Raw genomic sequence first — 13955 nt, forward strand, 5'->3', positions numbered from 1 at the left:
TCCCACTCACATTTTATTATAAAACTAATATATGAAAGTGAGACCCCTATTCCCTTAACTTTTTCAACCCACTTTCATTTAAATTTTTTAAACCCCATGTCGGAACCAAAGTGGACAATTATTGGGGGTCTATAGAGTATCAATTAATCGTAGATAGACAAATACTCCGTATGAAAGTTGTCTCTGTTAATGATAATATAATTAGTAATTTAGTATGTACACTTATTATTAAAAGGAGCCACCCTATCGGGCCCAATTACCAAAACAGCCCAGCCCAAATATTAACCTAATTTCCTCCCTTTCCCCAAATTTCTTCTTCGGCTACTCCTCTCTCATCTCTTTCCGCCATTAGGGTACTAGCGGCAGCCGAACAGAGTAACAGAAGCACAGAGAGAGAGAGAGAGAGAGAGAGAGAGAGAGAGAGAGAGAGAGAGAGAGAGAGAGAGAGAGAGAGAGAGAGAGAGAGAGAGAGAGAGAGAGAGAGAGAGGAGAGAGAGAGAGAGAGAGAGAGAGAGAGAGAGAGAGAGAGAGAGAGAGAGAGAGAGAGAGAGAGAGAGTCATGGCTACTCCAACCGCAACCGAGTCCGTGCAGTGCTTCGGCAGGAAGAAGACCGCAGTAGCGGTCACCCATTGCAAGCGCGGCCGCGGTCTGATCAAAATCAATGGCAAGCCGATCGAGCTAGTGGAGCCGGAGATCCTCCGATACAAGGCGTTCGAGCCGATCCTCCTGCTCGGCCGCCACCGCTTCGCCGGAGTGGACATGCGCATCCGCGTCAAAGGCGGCGGTCACACCTCGCAGATCTACGCAATCCGGCAGTCCATTGCCAAGGCGCTCGTGGCGTTCTACCAGAAGTACGTGGATGAGCAGTCGAAGAAGGAGATCAAGGACATCCTTGGCGGGTACGACAGGACGCTGCTCGTCGCCGATCCCAGGCGCTGCGAGCCTAAGAAGTTTGGTGGTCGTGGTGCCCGCGCCAGGTTCCAGAAATCGTATCGTTAAAATGCTGCTAGTGATTGTTGCCCTTTTTTGAATACTTTCTACAGTATGTTACTGGACTAAATTGAGCCGTATCACAGAATTTTGAGACATGTTAGTGAATATTGCTTGCATTTTCGCAGCATTTCAAATTTTCAATATATGTTTTGTTTTGCATTATTGTTATTGTCACTTCAAATTTCTCCTTGCCTTGGCTAATTGTGTTGTGTGCCTTTGTTGGACATCTTAATTTTCCGTTTCTTCCATTTGATGATTAGATGGAATTGTTGTTGTTTAAACGTATACACCAATATGCGTAGCTGAAGAAGACCCTCTTATATGTTTTGTTTAGGTACTTTTGGTGGTTTATCTACGGCTTGGCTCTATAGAATCTGAATTTGCTTTCCCAGATTGATTGTTTAACTGTTAATCTCAACTTCCCTGCCATTTGTCTATATATGTAATCTATATGTTGTCAAGATCTTCATCCCCTCACCTCACTCTTACACTTACAGTTTCTCTGATATATCTTCACATTGGAGGATTTGAAATTTACATATTTGTTCCTACTTCACTTCTCTATGGATTTGATTTCAAGGAGAAATTTTTAGTGAGGTTGGAATGAGTGTGTGCGTGGGTTTAGCTATTTGTTTTTAATTTGTTAACTAGGGAAATGTTCATATGGTCCAGCATGGTCGATGAATCTCATTCCACATTGTGCCAACGAAGGCGCAGTCCGTTCGATAAGCGTCTCTTAGCGGGTAAAGCCTCTTTAGCTCGCTCAGGACTTGAAGTCATCAGATTAATGAAGAATCATTACTTAATAATGTGTCCTACTTAAAAATAAATAAATACGTGTTTACTTGTCTATATATGTACTGCCAATTAATTTAGAGATCGGTTAATTCTAATAATGTGGAGCTAAACAAGGGTGGGTACTGTTGTTAAGGCAACATACATTAGAGTGCATCAAATATTTGGTGGTGGTGGTTATCTCATAAAGTTGTAACTAGCTAGTTGCTGCCCAACCATAACAACATGTGATAATTTATTACCGCATGTTCTTACACACATATATCTTCAAATTTCCACGTGAAAATATGGTAACCTAACTATTTGGTGCCGGAGTCGGTCACTCACTATATTTGGATTTTCATTTTCACTTCCAATTAACATGTACCCTTTTTGTGTCCGTATTTATCTATAGACACGACATGTAAAAACACGAAGTGTAAATGTATTGCTAAAATTCATCTTGGATTGAAAATGGTCCGTGCGTGTGTTGCAAAGTGTAAATGTATCACACCCCTGAAAATAGATCCATTAACAAAATAGATCCATTAATTTGGCCGAGTTTGGCGGGACAATTAAAACAAACTCTACAAATTCATTAAATTACCTTTATAAATTCATAATAGTTGATGGTTTGAAGTTTGCTTAGAAATCACGTGGACTACACAATTTAGTTTTCTAAATGATAGTTGAAATTCAAACATAACTGAAGCTGTTAAAGTTCTTGAAATTCCTTCAAAAGATATGCATTAGTTACTTACGACTACAGATTACAATAAGAGTAGCTCAGGTACTCATGGTCATTTTCTATTGGGTAAATAGCCATTTAAATAATCATTTGGTCAAAATCTGGTCTATCCTATAAAGTTTAAAATCCATTAATTAAATCATGAAGTTCAATTTTTCTAGTTTATCCCATGAGTTGAATTTAAGTGAAATCTTTGCATCTCTACATTGAAATTCATCTTGAAATCTTAATCCAACTATAAGATCAAGCTCCTTGTGACTATACTTTGGGATTATACACGCATCATTTTTGTGATTTAAATCTCAATCCATGTCAACAATGATTCCACCTAAAATTCGACTCATGGGATAAACTAGAAAAATTAAAAGTTCGTGATTTAATTAGCGGATTTCAAACTTCGCGGGATAGACCAAATTTTGACAAAACTTGGTGCAGTGATTTAGATGACTATTTATCCTTTTCTAATTAAGCATCTTTTAAAGCTTTGGTTCTATATGAAACAAAAAAAATAAACTAAATAATTTGAAAATTGAATATTTAAAAGCCACAGGTTTGAGTAAAGATATTAATTTGTACTCTTCTCTAAATTGTGTTAATGATTACATGTGTGGGGTCCCCAGAATCACACAAGACCACCACACAAAATTTTGACCCTAAAACTAAAAAGAAACCCTAACGTTGGATACCATACTATGAAAGAAATGGTTGAAGCCATTAAATTCCACCAACTCCCCTGCATAAAAAAAGAGTAGATACTCTTGAATCATAGAGAAAACTAAACACACAAAGATAAAATCCCTCTCAAAAACTACCATACAAAAGGGAAAAAAAATCGATGACGGAGACGCCCGACGAGCCGCTGTCCCCGACCGGGCGTCTCTTCATGCAGCCGAGCTCAGACGAAGTCATCAACTGCATCGTCGTCGGCGAGAACCCCATCGCCCTCGACTCCCTCAAATCCGAAATCTCCAACTCTTTGATGCTCAAGCACCCTCGCTTCTGCAGCCTCATGCTCCGCGACCGCCGCGGCCGCGAGCACTGGCGCCGCACCGCCGTGGACGTAGACCGCCACCTCGTCGTCCTCCGCGCCCGCCTCGCCGGCGCCGACGACGACGAGGCCGTCAGCGCCTACGTCGCCGGCCTCGCCTCCTCGTCGCCTCTCGCCGCCGACAAGCCGCTCTGGGAGATACACGTGCTGGCGGCGCACAACGCCGTCGTCTTCCGCGTCCACCACGCGCTCGGCGACGGCGTCTCGCTCCTGTCGCTGCTCCTCACGCACTGCCGCCGCGCCGACGACCCGGCGCGGCTGCCAACAGTGGGCGGGAGCGGAGCCTCTGCCGCGTCTGCAGCGGACGCGGTGGAGGTGGGGGGTTTGGGAGTTCGTGAAGGTGCTTTGGTTTACTTTTTTTTATGTGGTGGAGTTTGTGTTGCGGGTGGCGTGGCTGAGCGATCGGAGGACTGTTCTCAATGGCGGATCCGGGGTGGAGCTCTGGCCACGGTGCCTCGCCACGGCCAGGTTCCGCCTTGCGGATATGAAGATCGTGAAGCGAGCCGTGGTTGACTCGGTGAGTCCAAATTATCTCATTTACGCTCTTTCTAAGAAAGAATAAAGTAGATGAAAAATAAAGTAAGAGATATGATTTTTTTTGCTGAAAAGGAAAATGACTCACTTATAGTGGGACATCCTAAAAAATATATGAATCGCTTATCTTAGGACGGATGGAGTAATTTTTTCTAGTGGCCCCATTTTCTAAAAAAAATACTCAAATACTTACTAATTGAGCATTAAAAATTTGTGTCAGCTCAAAAATATCTATTTCTATGGGACGGAAGTAGTAGTATACATATTTTTTGAATATTTGGTTCATACATTTTTTAACATAGTTTAGTAAACAATCACAAAATTTTGAGTTTTATTGTAGTTTAAAATAAGAATAATGGATAGGTATAAGATAATATGTGGATTTCTACATAAGGAAGAAATGGAAGTGTTTATTAATCTTAGTTTAGATGATACGTCGCTAATCTGGTCTGACACAGTAGTAAATTGGGGGTATAAACTATATGTGGTCTAATTTGGATGGAGACTTTTCAGGAAATATGACCTAATTGCTAAAATTGGAAAATTGTGTTAAATTTTCACAATGCATGCAATAGATATGGTGATGTAGATTGTAGTTAAAACTTTGCACTCTTTATGCACACATACTTTTTTTGGCAAGTGCATTGAATTATCTTGTCGTTAATGTTTATGATGTTCGAACTTTATTCAAAATACTGGTAATTTTATATAGTAGCTAGGGGAAGTCTCTCCATTATAGGTTTTCAAATAAATTTATTAACGTTTTAGAATTGGAATTCTTTTTTTTAAAAAGAGAATTGATACATTTTTAAGATGAGATGAGTATATATTTATGGTAACTACGTATTCAAAATATTTGGGGGGGGGGGGGGGGAGGACTTTTCCATATGGTAAGTTTCATAGTCAGTCATAATAAAAATCCTTTATTCAAAAAGTCTCATTTTTCTATTTTGGCAATGTCTATAACAAAATATCTCATTATATTTTAGTAAATGAGTATTCATGTTCTACTCATATTGCATTATGAAACTAAACTTAGGCTCATGTACATTCAGATGCACAATATGTCCATCTTTATATTCCTAAGGGATTGTCTTATTTCAATTCCTAATTGTGTGTGATCAATCCTAAACAACAATTGCAAATTAAACCATGAAAAAAAAGAGTATAAAAAATTGAAAGTGACTAAAGAGTGATACGCATGTCAAATTTACATGACATTGCATTTATGATAAGTTAGAATTGGCTGGTAGAGCATTAATTTATACTCTAAAGTCCAAAGTAGGTGTAGCTTACAGTTTACTAGCTTAGCAAATTTTTTTATATAGTACTACTAGACTACTTTTTCGTAAGCGTCGCTGTTATTGAATTGGTAATAAATTTTAAATTTATTTAAACATTATGTTCCATACAAAAATTGATTTCAATACAAAATTCAGACCAAATCCTGACAATGAAATTTGACAATCTAATGTTTAATAATTAAATAAAAATACGGAGGGTCATTATAAAGTAGTTTTAGGTCATATTATAAAATTCGGGTTTGAGGTCATATTAAGATCATTTTATGTCACCGTTACTATAATGACGTAAAAATAAGCTTATGATGACTTAAAAATTACCTTTGTATGTTTAGTTCTGCATTTTTGTATTAAGAATGATGTGTATACCATCTATATATACAATAGGTAACCTGACATAAATTGGTAATAAATGCTTTTAAAGGAAGAAAATGACATGAAATGTGGAGGTATGGAATAATAAAAGCTTTTGAATTTGCAGACCATCAATGATGTACTCTTTGGAATCATCTCAAGTGGGCTCTGTAGATACCTTGACATGAGAGAATCTAAAGGTAACTTCATTTATTCCTTTTACATAACATAACATCAATGATTACTAAACCTTTTTTGTCTTGTGCATTCCTCTCTAGCTCTGAGGAATGGTATTCAAATCACAGGCATTGCCATGGTCAATCTCAGACCCCACACTGGATTACAGGTAAAGTAAATCCTAATTGAAAATTGATAATTTTGGGGTACATTACAAAATCCTAGTTTTGTTTTGTTGTAGGAACTCTCCCAGCTGATGACCGGTGATCCCGGTAGCCAGTGGGGCAACAAGTTCGGCGTGATTCTGTTGCCCGTTTATTACCACGGAAGCGAGTCGGATCCTCTGGAGTTCGTCAAGAGATCGAAAGCTATGATCGACAAGAAAAAACTGTCTTTGGAGGCCCCCTTCTCTTACAAATTCATGGACTCCATCATTTATCTCTTGGGTCCAAAGGTACGTTAGTTACCACTTTTTTCTATTTTCTTAAAAGGGACGTGATCAAATGCAAACTCTAAATATTGTACAAACTCCAAACTATGATCTGGACCCTTAGAAAATGTCAACAAATGACAAAATAGTAGCAATAGAAAATGTCAACATAGTGTCAACGGTTGATGTTGTGTTGACATTTTCTGTTGCTACTATTTTGTTATCTGTTGATATTTTTTAACGGTTCAGATCATAGTTTGGAGTTTGTACAATATATGAGTTTTCATTTTATCACTGCATTTCTTAAGAAAAGAACATCAAAATGAATGAATGCATGTACTAATTCCATGAATTGTTGTAGTTGGCTAGCATGCTCAAGTACCGGCTTCTTTGCAACACCACGTTCACTGTTTCGAACGTCGTGGGGCCTCAGGAGGAGATCACGCTGGCGGGGAACCTGGTCAAGTACATCCGCCCCACTTCCAGCAGCCTGCCTCATGTAATGCTGTGTTTCTTTTAAGTACAAGTTTCGATTTATAGCTGATTTTTTTTTGTCGTTACGTCTGCATGCAGGCGATCACGATGCATATGATGAGTTATGCAGGGATCGCGGACATGCAAATCTTGGTGGCCAAGGATGTCATCCCTGACCCCCGAGTTCTCGCCAACTGCTTCCAGGATGCCCTGCTCGAACTCAAGGCCGCTGCAGAGGCCGCCCTCAAATCTTGAAGGACAAGATTTTTCATTTATTTAACTTTTGAAGTATTTTGTGAAATGAGATGCTATATGTTTCTGCCATAAATCTTGATAAACTCAGAGTAATTTATATAGCATCCTTGAAGAAACTCTACATTTTTTACATGTACGGAATTATGGAGAAAATATTGCGATTTGGTTTATTTACCAACGTAAATGGAGGTGTTCTTGGTGCTACCTTTCTTCATCCGAACGAGCAGCTTTCTCAGAAAGCTGATTCCTCCGCCTCCTTTCCTCTTGCTCGGGGCTATGACTATAGCTCCGGACTTCACATTTCTTTCTTCGTTCTTAGTCCCAAGATAAGTTGTTGGTGTTGCAATTTGGCCGTCTGGGAAAGTGATAGCGTTGTAGTTGCAAGAAGACGCCACGTTCTCCACTGTCGTGCTTATGATCTGTTTTGTCTTGGGGGACTCCTCGTTGCTGGCCTCTCTGTTGTGCTCACGCATCATCTGATCGCGCAGAGACGACCGCTGCTTCAGCTTTTGCTTTGTCCCGTCGCTCATGTCTAAGGCCTTCAGCTGCTTCCCTAGTTTCACTATGGTTTCTTCACATTCTGCTAGCTTTGCAGATGCTGCTGCAGTAATCTCCATCCCCTGCCATTTTCAAAACTCATTTTTTCAGAAATCATTGCTGAATTTGATCTGTTTTTGCCACCTCAAAAAGGTTAGAATTCAAGAAATTTACAGTTTGCAGCTGTCTTCCTTCCTCTGCATACGGATTGTTTGCAATGCTGTAGATGACAAAAACCACAAAGCAAATTACAAACTTATGTCGAAGGTTGGGATCGTTCAACGTAACACGAGATAGATACCTTTCGAGTTGTAGTTGAAGCTCGAGGCAGGTTCCTTCTAGTTCTTGACAGCAGTGGCTTTTATCATCAAGCTCAACTTCTACAGAGGATAGCCTCTGGAGAAGTTCATGTAGTTTGGCTGTGGTAAAGGTGAGCTGCGTCTCGAGATCTTCGTTCACTACCTTCAGATTCTCTAGCTGATCCTCAGTCACCCTCTTTGATTCCTTCAGTGTCTCCATCTCATTCTGCAGGCTTGCAATGCCTCGTTGTGACTGGTCGTTGCCCTGCCTCCCTGGCACCGGACTACTAACATCAACCGACGATTTGATGAGACTCAGCTCATTCTTCAACCCTTTGATCTCTACTTTGCACGCTGAATTAATTTTCTCCATATCAAGCATGAGATTCTGCACGGATTCGAGCTGCAAGGCCGTTCCTGGCCCATCTCCACTGAGGTGCTTCCTGAATTCGTCTTTCACGGTGGAATCGTCGTGAAATGAGACACAACTGTTAATGATCCATTCAAGAATGTAAACCAAATCCACAGTGAATTTCTCAAAATTGATCTTCCCATTTAGTAGCTTATTGCTACTATCGATGAATTCTTGCAAGACTGCGGTTAGATCACTCTTTTTCCATCGGGAAGCATGAATTTCGTAGTCTTCGTCTACTTTTGAAGGTTTCAAGTTACCAACAAGCTCTATTAATTTTGTGATGGATCTGTTCATCTCTGGCTGAATAAACTCAGTGCTCGATTCTTGGATCAACGCTGTTGGGCTTGGAGACGAAGGATGCGATTTCCATGTAATGTATCCAGTGATGGGAAGCGGTTGGGATGCCTCGGGATGTCCAATGCTGTGTGAAGAAAGCCTGATGTCTTCGAGGAGCTCATCAATGCTTCTTTTTGAAGCATTGTGTTGCTCCAAGATCATGTTAGTCACATTCTGTAGCCAATCATCATCAGGTTTCTTGTCTTTGGCCTTGAGTTCTTGTTCCGTTTCACTATAGTTATCGTGCACCACCAGAGAAAGGGCGTTCGAGTCCACATCAGAAGCATCAAACGACCCATCGACAGCAACTATAGCAAGTTTCTCCATCTCAACAAAATCATCCATTAGGCTCATCTCAGAAGCTCCAATCATTTGACATTCAGCAACTAATGCAAGAGCACTCGAACTGATCTCATCCGCTTCAGTAGTATTCGTCAGCAATTTACGTTCAGATTTCTCACGAGACTCCGAATCCTTGAGTTTTCTAAGCTGTGATATTTCCTCATCTTTCTTTGCCAAAAACTCCTTGAAAATTGTGTTCTCTTTCTGCAAATCCTGCACCTGATCAATCAAGAACCCGAGCTGCTTGGTCGTGTTGTCAAGGCCGTATACATCACCGCGGTCTTGCATAGGCGAACCCCCACACGTGGCCTTTCTCCTAGTAGTCATCTGATTTCTCCCCTGAGCCTCGATATCCCGGGCCAACATAGGCGGACTAGGGAGGCGTTTACGTGTCAGGCCACGCAATCTCTGGCATTCCATTTCCAACTTCTTGATTTTCTTGACATTCTCCAAATGCTGCTTGTGGGAAGCTTCAGCAGAACGACGGCTATACCCCAACTCCTCGTTCTTGAGCTCGAGCTCCTTCTCAACGCTACGGAACTCATACCTCAGAAAAGCATTTTCCTTTTCGACAGCATCCAATCTTGCCATCAGAGCCTCCAACTCAGCCTGTGTCTGAATCTTGACACTATTGAGATCCTCAACAAATTTCTCTTTCACAATCAGAGCCCTGCTGAGATAAGAATTCTCCGAAGTCAGGCTTGCCAGCCGCTTTCTTGTCTCGGACAGCTTCTCCTCGAGCTTCTTGTGCGACTTCTCAAACTCCTCAGATGTCTGCATCACAGCATCATGCATTCTTTGCTCCTGCTCTTGCCGGGCAAGATTCAGCTGCTCCATGCAATTCTTCAGCGTCGAGTTCAAGTCGCCTAGTCTCTCGTTCTCAGCTGATCTCTGCTGCTGAGCCTCATCGAGCTCTTGCTTCAGACGGCCTATCTCTTCCTCCGCCTTTTCCCTGTCTGAAGTGGGATGGATTCAAGAACAAAACCACATTATTCAAACATCAAAAACAACGAAGATCATCGAACAAGCGCGCTTGCTCGATGTATATATATACCTGCTGCGGCAAGTTCAGCCTCTCTTTTGAAGCTCAACACAAGTTCATCTTTGGCTGAACACTCCTCAGCAGCAGAGGCCAACTTCTCATTCAACAATTTCAATGAATTCTGAAGATCTACTTCTTTGTCACTCGAAACAGATTGTGCCTAAGTAAATTATACATGTAGAACAAAATATTTAGCACTGATTAAAACACTACAAAACTGTATATAAGTAAAAAAAAAGTGTGACATACTTCATCTGAACTTGCAAGAATAGTCTTCTCTGAAGACTTTCTCCTCCACAGCCAAGTTTTTTGATCCATTACTATTCCCTATAATCAAGAATGGAAATTCTGAAAAAAAAACCCAAAAAAATAAATAAATATTACTAAATGATATATCCTGCCATAGCTGTCCCTTTCTGCAAAAAACAGTTAACAGAAACACAAAATCTAAATTTTCTAGAAAATTAACAACTTTTGCATCAGGGACACAAGAAATTCATCTGAAAAGCCACATTACTTCTCTTTTAGAAAAAATAAAAATTAAAAATAATAAATCTATAACAACAGAGCAACTTGAACATGAATGAGACAACTCATTGTCCAGACTCTAATTATTACAGAGAAGGACAAATCAAGAAACTAAAAGAGATAGTGCATGCTTGCAATATGTGAAAAGTAAATTGAGCCTGGCTAAAATCACTACACATGGGCAGTAAATAGAGGTGAATTATAAAAATGCAGACAAAAATTTGGAAATAAGATTTGTGTCAGAAACTTAGAATTAGATAGCTTGCAAAAAAATGATGCTGCAAATACTTACTTGAATTAGAATTGCATATGCCTAATCCCACTTTTCTGCATTCATACTTTACTCACTACTCACCATCTTCACAACCTTCTGCCAACCAATTACACACACAAATGCTATATGTGTGTGAAGAAATTAAAGCATGTAATAATAAATGCAGCTTCACGGCAAGGCTTGATTTTTTGTAGATGAAAATAAAGTGGAGGAATTTTGGAAGTTATATAATACTACACCAATGACCTGAAACAAGAAGAGAGAATACTTGGATTTAATTTGTGTAAATAAATGCCCACAAAGCTCCACCGACAAAAACCTGAGCTGTAAAATAGTCATAAAGTGAACCATGGTGAAATAATGTGCATCAAATGCAAAAATGTGTAATTAATTTTGTTTGACTATTTCCATTGATGGAAAATTAGAAGCGTTTGAAACACAAAGACATGCATGATGGAATGTGCTGAGAGGTTTGTGATGAGACATTGCACCTTATTTTAAGCATGATGTGAGATTGATTTGGATCCACATAAATTGTGAGCTAGTTTCATTTAATTTTTATAGCAATGATTATTTGCGATTGGTTTATATAATTATATTATTCCGACTAGTTACAAAATAAATTATAGTACTATTGTTCCAACTTTGTGAAAATCATTATGTAAATTGTGTATGTTATTTTCTTGTGTGTGTATTTATTTTGGGTTAGTTTTTATTGAAGGAATACAGTTGGAAAATACTAGTATTCCATATGTCATTAAAATTTACAACACCAACCCCCTAACAATTCTATTAATTTCCAATGCTGATATAAATGCATATATATTGTATTGGGGTAGTGATATAATGAAAACCATATATCTAATACAAACTCAAAACTTTAATCATAATCACTAATTTATGTTTACAGAAATTTAACTTACAAAAATACTCTCGGTTGACAAAATACATGCTCTTGTTGAGAGGGAAATTCTACCCAGTATTAACCAAAAATCTATCATAATTAATGACTAGGATTAAAATTTTAAATTTGTATTAGATATATGATTTGCATTTGATCACATCCCTATTGTATTAACTAGTATTATATGAGTTGTAAAATTGTAACATAGCAGTAAATATGTGCAAAGAAAATTAAATGCTCCTGGAAAAAAGTAACAAGTCAAAGAGTTTAATTTAAAAATTCCACCGGAACAAGAGGAAGGATTTAAGGTTAATAATACTAGTAATATTTAATTTAGCTAACAACACAATGATTTCGTCGGCATATCATTTTCCTTTTATTTAATTATTATAAAGTTACATTCGTCCTACTATGGTTTGGTAATTCAGCTGGGATTTCTGCTTTTTTCATAGGATGGAATCAAGTGGACCCTGCAAATAGACTCTTTTCAAAATAATTTTATATTAATTTGCTTTAGTGCTGATTTCTTTTAATCTGGTTCAACTCCGTCCCATAATAATTGTCACTCTTTTCCATTTCGATCCGTCCCATAATAATTGTCACGCTTCATTTTATCATAAATGGTAAGTATGTCTCACATTCCATTAACTCACATTTTATTATAAAATCAATATAAAAAAGTGGGTTCCATATTCCATCCACTTTTTCAATCAACTTTTCTTTATATTTTTAAAACCCATGCCCACAATAAGAGTGACAAATATTATGGGACGGAGGGTGTAATTCGAAAGTGAGAGGAGCATAAATCACTGCAAATTTTTTTATAAATAAAAAGAAGAAAAAATGGATTCCTCCAAAGTAGGAGAGAAATAATTTTATCTTAATTATTGAAATTGTATAATACTAGTGGATAATTTTATCTTCATTATCGAAATTGTATTTGAGCATTTAATGTAGTGGGCCTGGGCTAATTAATAGGCCGGTACGTATTGTTAATAGATTGTAGTCCAGCCCATGACATATCAAATTTTATGTGGTTTTCATCACAGGAAAACAATAATTATGTAATTATTGTTAATATTTGGACTAGAGGATTGTTACGAATTGTGATGCATTTTATAATCATATATCGAATTGATTTATGTTATAATCATATATCGAATTGATTTATGCTATAATCATATATCGAATAGATTTAAAATGAAATAATTTCAATCCAGTGGGGCATAAAAAAAAATCAAATAGCCAAACCAACTCTGTCACAAGCTAAGAGCATCCACAACCGTGCTCTTGCCAGCGGCACGGTTGTGGGCCCGGCCCCATTTTTTCTGCATGCTCTCTGGCAAGAGCACAACACCCATAGCTGTGCTCTTTCGCAAGGACGAACACAATTCAATTTAAAATTCAATTAAACAAAAACATTTCCATAATATTAAAATTCATTAAAAAACAACAATAAATAATACAAATTACAAATAAAATAAAAAGACATAATTAAAATCCTAAAAATTAAAATTACATAATTAAAATACTAAAAATTAAAATTACATAATTAAACTCCTAAAATTAAAAATTACATAATTAAAATCCTAAAAATAGAGATTGAGAGAGTTGTTTAGTATAGTGTCATTTTTTGTGTTTGAAATGAGAGTATTTATAGATGAAAGTATGAATTTTGGGGTAAAAATGATGGAAAAAAAATTAAAAGTGTGAAAAAATGGATATATTTTATTAGGAAGTGAGATAATATTTTTTTAATTAATTTTGAAATTTTCAGATTTTTTCGATTTTTTTTTAAAAAAATAATAAAAAATGATAAATCAATGTGCCAATCAGAGCATGCCCCGTCGACGCCTTGTGCTCTTGCAGCTAGCACGACCGTGCTCTTAGCTAAGAGCACGTCCGTGCCAGCGGCAAGAGCGCAGCGGCGGCGGAGCGTGTCCTTGCCAGCGGCAAGTACGGACGAGCAGCATTCTACCACCGTTGGGATGCTCTAATCCTCAACGCAGTTGACCAGGCCAAATCTACTGCGGCAGTACACCGCCGCCTTCAGTCTGTAAATTCCACATCTACCCCTCGCCTTGTTGTAACTGCAAGACTGGACACATGGGCAAATCGGTCATCTCAACCTGAAAAATGACCATTTAAAAAAATCAGTGGTCTGACGCGCACAACGTTCAACACTTCCG

At 38.4% G+C, this 13955-nt stretch overlaps 2 protein-coding genes and 1 pseudogene across 4 annotated transcripts; 2 read left to right on the forward strand and 1 right to left on the reverse strand.

Moving 5' to 3' along the window:
* The first annotated feature begins 327 nt into the window (after positions 1–327).
* On the forward strand, positions 328–1156 carry LOC121757164 (40S ribosomal protein S16-like). Of its 2 annotated transcripts, none has more exons than XM_042152673.1 (2): positions 328–386; positions 516–1156. In XM_042152673.1, the coding sequence occupies exon 2, from the start codon at positions 560–562 to the stop codon at positions 998–1000; it is 441 nt and encodes a 146-aa protein (XP_042008607.1). In that variant the 5' UTR covers positions 328–386; positions 516–559; the 3' UTR covers positions 1001–1156. The 2 variants fall into 2 exon arrangements, with proteins under 2 accessions (XP_042008607.1, XP_042008608.1); XM_042152674.1 differs by having other exon boundaries at positions 366–386; positions 512–1156.
* Positions 1157–3250: 2094 nt separating this feature from the next.
* LOC121759185 lies at positions 3251–7095 on the forward strand (annotated as a pseudogene).
* Positions 7096–7147: 52 nt separating this feature from the next.
* LOC121759184 (filament-like plant protein 7) lies at positions 7148–11168 on the reverse strand. Of its 2 annotated transcripts, none has more exons than XM_042154686.1 (6): positions 10881–11168; positions 10310–10387; positions 10073–10220; positions 7928–9974; positions 7801–7846; positions 7148–7709 (listed from the first exon to the last, which is right to left on the reverse strand). In XM_042154686.1, the coding sequence occupies exons 2-6, from the start codon at positions 10376–10378 to the stop codon at positions 7257–7259; spliced, it is 2763 nt and encodes a 920-aa protein (XP_042010620.1). In that variant the 5' UTR covers positions 10379–10387; positions 10881–11168; the 3' UTR covers positions 7148–7256. The 2 variants fall into 2 exon arrangements, with proteins under 2 accessions (XP_042010620.1, XP_042010619.1); XM_042154685.1 differs by having other exon boundaries at positions 10310–10408.
* Positions 11169–13955: the final 2787 nt, after the last annotated feature.

This window comes from Salvia splendens, chromosome 12 (genome assembly GCF_004379255.2).
Source record: "Salvia splendens isolate huo1 chromosome 12, SspV2, whole genome shotgun sequence".
Classification (NCBI taxonomy): Eukaryota; Viridiplantae; Streptophyta; class Magnoliopsida; order Lamiales; family Lamiaceae; genus Salvia; species Salvia splendens.